Source organism: Gymnogyps californianus, chromosome 28 (genome assembly GCF_018139145.2).
Source record: "Gymnogyps californianus isolate 813 chromosome 28, ASM1813914v2, whole genome shotgun sequence".
NCBI lineage: Eukaryota > Metazoa > Chordata > Aves > Accipitriformes > Cathartidae > Gymnogyps > Gymnogyps californianus.
Window position 1 is genome coordinate 1,724,907 of NC_059498.1, and position 6,677 is coordinate 1,731,583.

The window sequence follows — 6,677 nt, forward strand, 5'->3', positions numbered from 1 at the left end:
TGGGTCAATCTGTTCCCAGTTTACAATTAAGACCCAATTATCAAGGGACCTGGTCTGTCACCTTGTCTGCGTACTGTGCTCCTTGTGGTAAGGTCACCACTCTTGCCATACTTGCTATCATGCTTAGCTCCTGGCTGGTTTTCTCTTGTGAAGACCCCATTGCTTTCCTTTGCCTGTCAGTCTTGTACAATGTCTTATAATAGTAAGGTGCAGTAATTGTACAGCAATTCCTTTCAAATAGTCTAAAAGCACTTTACAAATACTGATGAGTACCACTTGCAGCATTTGTAGAAGCTGAGACATAAAGCAACAAGCCAATAATTTCCTCCTTCCATTTCATGCTAAAAAAATCTTAATTTTCATCGATTTTTGGAACACCTTCTACTTATTTAAGAATCTGGTTACTTTGCTTATTTTAGTAGTGTTGAAGAACAGTGGAATGCACCTCGCTCAAAAGAGAGAAACAGCAATATGTTTTACTGAGGTAAAATAATAATTTGACAGTGTTCAATAAGTTTGATGGAATTTAATGAAGTTTTAACAGTGGTTTCACACTGCAAGGTTCATCTTATTAATTACTGCATGGAAGAAACGTACAAAGGAAAATTGAGTTAAAATGACTTATACAGAGACCGGAGGTACAAAGAGTAAAGAGGACCCTCCCATTGAGTCACGAGGTTCAGAGTGAACCCCCTTGCTTTCTAAACTCCTTTTTGGAGCCGAGGTGTGGCTAGGTCCAATCTTAGTCTCAGACTTGCACAACAGTTTATGTCTAATGGAATTATTCACGCAACATTTATAATAGCTGACTAGCTACATGGATTAGTAATGTTTCATATTATTAATTCAGCGTGCTATCAGTCACTTACCAAGGATCTGTTGTGGGTAAGGGATCTCTCTACCTTGGGTAAGGAAGGATCTCTCAGTCTCTGCTAAGAAATCTCTGACTTTGAGAGGTGTCCCTGCTCAAGGGGACAGTCATTTGTCATGCATTCCAGCTGCCTTTCAGAGAGAGCTCAAACTAGGCTCATCCTGATGGTAATATTTATACAGTGAAGTTATTGGCTGCTAGTCAATAGGATAGACAAGACAGAAGTCTTCATTTTAGCTCTGATATCTTGTTCTGTATTTTGGTTATCTTGTACTTTTGTGTTTCAAAACCACCTTTCGAAATATTTTTCAAGACACCTTCACTCCTTGTATGCAAGCCAGGGGCTTTCCCGCTCGCAAGTTCACCCCAAGGATGTGCGGCCTGTTGCTTCTTCGTCAGCCTGAACCAAAGTATGGCTAAGTATCAAGTGTATCTGTTACAAGTACCAATGTTTTCTTGAGCTTCTTTGTCTTTCGGGAGAGAGAGAAAAATGGAATAAACTAAACAGAAGAATTTCTCTATTTCTCAGTCAAGTGGCACTGTTCCACAGAAATATTTTAGTTCAAACAGTAACAAGGGAGAAACACAGTCAAATCTATCCATCTTATCCAGCAACGCTCCAAAACCTAGAATGTTGGCCAGTGATTTTAGTCTTGATTAATAATAAAATAGTCTGCAGATCATGTTTGGTGAAATAAAAATTCAGTTCTTATGGCACAACATTGCCAGAGCCAACACTTCAGCAAACGCACAGACTGATATAGTGGAATGAAGCTATTCAAATGTGGACTTTTTAACCTAAGTACCTAAACCCAAACTTTTCTCCAGCCTCCTTTTATAGCTGATGGAGATGAATCACCTTTCTAGAAGACCTTTCTATAGCATTCAGATTGTATTTTAGATTAGAATTGGAAAAATAACTTTTCTAATGGTAACGTCAAGTATATTGAATCACACGCTGGGAAATGTAAACTTATTCTACAAGTGAGGTCAATCTTCTCTAGTCCCAAATATTAGAACATTATTTCCAGACCTATCCATAGAAAAATCTTCTGTCCCCTCCAGACCAGAATCACAGAATGGTTGCAGCTGGATGGAACCTGTGGAGATACCTAGTCCAACCTTCCTGGTCAAAGCAGGATCAACTAAAGCAGGTTGCCCAGGACATTGTTCAGTTGACTTTTGGATATCTCCAAGGATGGAGACTCCACAACCTCTTTGGGCAATCTAGTCCAGTGTTCAATCACGCTCACAGTAAAAAAGCTTTTCCTTCTGTTCAGGCATAAGGAAAATTTCCTGTATTTCTACATATGACAGTTGCCTCTGATCTGTTCACTGAACACCATGAAGAAGAGTCTGGCTCCATCTTCTTTACAGCCTCACATCAGATATTTACATAGACATTTATATTTTGAAAAGATTCCTCCTGAGCCTTCTCTTCTCCAGGCTAAACAATGCCATCTTTCTCAGCATCTCCTTATATGTCAGATGCTCCCATCTCTTAATCATCTTCAAGATCCTTTGCTGGACTTGTTCCACTAGGACTATGTCACGTTAGGGAGCAAAGAACTGGACACAGTATGCTAGATGTGGTCTCAGCGGTGCTGAATAGAGGGAAAGAATCACCTCATTCTACCTGCTGGCAGTGCTCTTCCTAATGCAACCCATGATGCTGCTGGCCTTCTTCAGCTCAGGAGCTCATTGCTAGTTCATGTCCAACATGGGGACAGCTTCTGGCATCTTCTCACAGAAGCAACCCCTGAAGCGGGGTGAGGGGGGGGAGCTGCAGGGTGGCTTCTCTGAGAAGATGCCAGAAGCTTTCCCCAGGTTGGAAGTCTGACAGAGCCAGTTCCAGCAGGCTCCAAGACCCACTGCTGGCCAAAGCTGAGCCAATCAGCAATGGTGGTAGCGTCTCTGTGATAACACATTTAAGAAAGGGTAAAAACGGCTGCGCAACAGCAGCTGAGAGAGAGGAGTGAGAATATTTGAGAGAAAAAACTCACCAAGGTCACTGAGGAAGGAGGGGGAGGAGGTGCTCGAGGCACTGGAGCAGAGATTCCCCTGCAGCCTGTGGTGAAGACCCTGCAGCGCGGGCTCTCCACGGGATCACAGCTTCCTTCAGGACACATCCACCTGCTCCAATGTGGGGGGTCCTCCACGGGCTGCAGAGTGGTTACCTGCTCCACTGTGGACTTCCATGGGCTACAGGGGTACCATCTGTGTCACCACGGTCTTTGCCACAGGTCTGTCTTGGAGCTGGCTGGAATTGGCTCTGTCCAGCATGGGGACAACTTCTGGCAACCTCTCACAGAAGCCACCCTGCACATCCCCTGCTACCAAAACCTTGCCACGTAAACCCAATACACAGGTACAGGGCCACATAAGGATACAGTGTACAGGACCACACTGGTCTAAAAGAGATTTGCCCAAAATCTTGTAAATATGAATCATTTTGCAGCAATTGACCCAGTGGCCATGGAGAGGTTGGCAAAATTGAATTGCTGCAGACATAGATAGAGTTAAACTTCTCACATATAATCACATATATGGAAATAGGCTCAGCTCAATTTTGAGGATTTAAGTTTAGTTCTCTTACATATATGTGCCCAGGTGTAATGTGAGGATTAAGCTGAGTTATCAAATGTTTAGTGCTATTCAAGAACCCCTAAAGTTTCCAAGACAACTTCACAACACTGGCAAATATGATATAGGACTTATGGAAAAATCATGTTTTCCTTGAGTGGCAGCTGGAGATCAAAAGGAATTATCTTGGATCATCTAAAATTGTACTAGAACCCTCTCTTTAGACAACTGAATAATGCCCTGGAGATATACCTAGTGCCTGCAGAGCAATTGGACTCACACTAAACTAGGTAATGACATACGGCCACCTAGAATAGAATAGAATACAATAGAACAGAATAGAACAGAATAGAATAGAATAGAATAGAATAGAATAGAATAGTTCAGTTGGAAGGAACCCACAACGATCATCTAGTCCAACTGCTTGACCGCTTCAGGGATAACCAAAAGTTAAAGCATGCTGTCGAGAGCATTGTCCAAATGCCTATTAAACACTGACAAGCGTGGGCCATCGACCACCTCATGTCTGTTCCAGAGTTTAACCACCCTCTCTATAGAGAAATGTTTCCTAATGTCAAATCTGAACGTCCCCTGATGCAGCTTTGAACCATTCTCACATGTCCTGTCACTGGATACCAGGGAGAAGAGATCAGCATCTCCCTCTCCACTTCCCTGCCTCAGAAATCTGTAGAGAGCAATGGGGTCACCTCTCAGCCTCCTTTTCTCCAAATTAAACAAACCCAAAGTCCTTAGCTGCTCCTCATAGGACATGCCTTCGAGCCCTTTCACCAGCTTTGTTGCCTTCCTCTGGACACATTCAAGTACCTTCACATCCTTAAACGGTGGGGCCCAGAACTGCACACAGTACTCAAGGTGAGGCCGCACAAATGCTAAATACAGTGGGATAGTCACCTTTTTTGACCAGTTGGTTATACTGCATTTGATGCACCCCAGGATGCGGTTTACCCTCGGCTGCCAGGGCACATTGCTGACTCATATTAAGCCTGCTGCCAACCAGCGCCCCCAGATACCTTTCTGTAGGGCTGCTTTCCAGTCACTCTTCTCCCAGTTTATACTTGTGCCTGGCATTACTCCAGTCCAGTGCAGAATCCAGCACTTGGACTTGTTAAATTTCATGCCATTGATGAGTGCCCAATGGTCCGATCTATCTAAATCCCTCTGCAAGGCCTCTTGTCCCTTGAATGAGTCAACAGCACCTCCCAGCTTAGTATCATCAGCAAATTTGCTAATGGTGCATTCAACTCCTGCACTATATCATTGATATATTTTTTGAACAGTACGGGCCCTAGAATTGAGCCCTGAGGAACACCGCTGGTTGCTGGTTACTGGATTTCACTGTACTCCACTGATAGCACTGATTGGATCCCCATCATCTGCGAAATGGCAGTTTAGACATTTAGGGCACAATAGGTAGAGATCAGCAGCTAGTGTCCTCTAGTATATCCTGTAGTATTTGAAACCATTACACATGCCAACATGCTCTTTTTAACTATATCTGTAGGGATTTGGCCAACTGATTTTCAATTATATCCTACATGGTTTTGAAAATTATAAATCCATATTTTAGGATTTTCAAAAGGAAACTGTCCATCAGCCAAAGTTCTAGTGTGACTTACTATATTGCTATTGTAGTAGAATAATTTGCAGCCAGGTGTAGTTCAGTCATCAAAGCACTCTCAAGAATGGGAGGGAGACAGTTCCACATAGAAACAATGATATGATTTCTTCCTTGCCAGACTTCAGTGCAGCAAGACAGTGATGACTGAGTCAGCAGTGAACAAGCTGTACTGGTCTTACTCAACTACATTTCAAGAAGGAAACTTCTCACTGCTGTCCATGTTCCTCTGTATCCTTAGCCTAGGAACTTATCAGTGTGCAGAGCAGCTTGTGCCTATGATCTTTCTCAGAATCTCTTTCACCTCCTTGTTCCTCAGACAGTAGATTAGAGGGTTCAGTGCTGGAGTGAATACAGCATAAAAGACAGACACTGTTTTGTTGAGGTTGAACGGATGGATCCTCCTGGGCCTGGCATACATGAAGAGAGTGGCTGAGAAAAAGATAATGACTACAGTCAAATGGGAGGTACAAGTGGAAAAGGCTTTTCTCCTTCCCTGGGCTGAAGGCATACACAAGATAGTTGACAAGATACAGCAGTAAGAGAAAACAATGATCAAGAGAGGTATCAGCAGGATCACCAAGGCTAATACAAAGTCCACTGTCTCTGCAAGGGACATGTCAGTGCAGGAAAGGTTCAGGACTGGAGAGATGTCACAAAAGAAGTGGTTTATGACTTGTGGACCACAAAATGTGAGGCGTGAAATAAAAGACACTTTGACCAAGGAAATGGAAAAGCCTCCTGCCCATGAGAGAATCGACAGCTGAAAGCACAACTTGTGGGTCATGATGGCTGGGTAGCGCAGGGGATGGCAGACAGCCAAATAGCGGTCATAGGCCATTACAGCCAAGAGGACACATTCAGTGCACATAAGGGAGATAAAGAAGTATAACTGGGTCATGCAGCTGGAGAATGAGATGGTCATGCTCTGTGACCAGAACCCAAACAAAAGCTGAGGCAATGTTACTGAGACATACCAAATCTCCAGGAAGGACAAGTTCCCCAGGAAATAATACATGGGCTTTTGGAGGTGATGGTTCCTTTTCACCACAAAGATGATGATTACATTCTCAGTGATTGTTACCATGTATGTGACCAGAAAGATGAGGTAAAGTAAGGCCTGGACCTGCAGCTCATAGGAAAATCCCAGAAGAATGAACTCGTTGATAGCAGTTTGGTTCTTCATTCCATATTGGGTGCCCACAGCTATCCCTGCAGGTGTCAAAGCAGAAGAAAAAGCAAATGTAAGAGTTCCACAAAAGCAAATTTGTGTGAAGAATTAGGGCACTTAGTAAACCGTTTCCTGTGGAAACTTTTTACAAAAGCAGAAGCAATATTTCTTACAAGAAAGAAAGAAAGAGGGACATATGTCTTTGTTAGTTTGCTTTCAATAGCAACACTGGAAAAACAACCGAAAACTTAGCAAAAAGGCTCCAGAAGACCTCTGTAATGCACACTATTTTCCTGTAGGATGGAGTATGGAATAACACAGACACTCTGGCTGCTGACATTCACATTGCTGAAAACAGCACCACAAAAATTCAGGTAACATATAAATCAAAAAGTCTAAAAACATAGATGTAATAC

General features: G+C 43.0%; 1 protein-coding gene across 1 annotated transcript; it reads right to left on the bottom strand.

Annotated features, from left to right (window-relative positions):
• Positions 1–5,343: 5,343 nt before the first annotated feature.
• On the bottom strand, positions 5,344–6,276 carry LOC127026412 (olfactory receptor 6B1-like). The gene has a single exon (XM_050911641.1). It carries the CDS (start codon positions 6,274–6,276, stop codon positions 5,344–5,346), a length of 933 nt encoding a protein of 310 aa, XP_050767598.1.
• Positions 6,277–6,677: the final 401 nt, after the last annotated feature.

What these genes read in the sequence shown, in the direction of transcription:
- LOC127026412 (XM_050911641.1), bottom strand. Translation starts at nt 6,276, where the DNA reads ATGAAGAACCAAACTGCTATCAACGAGTTCATTCTTCTGGGATTTTCC.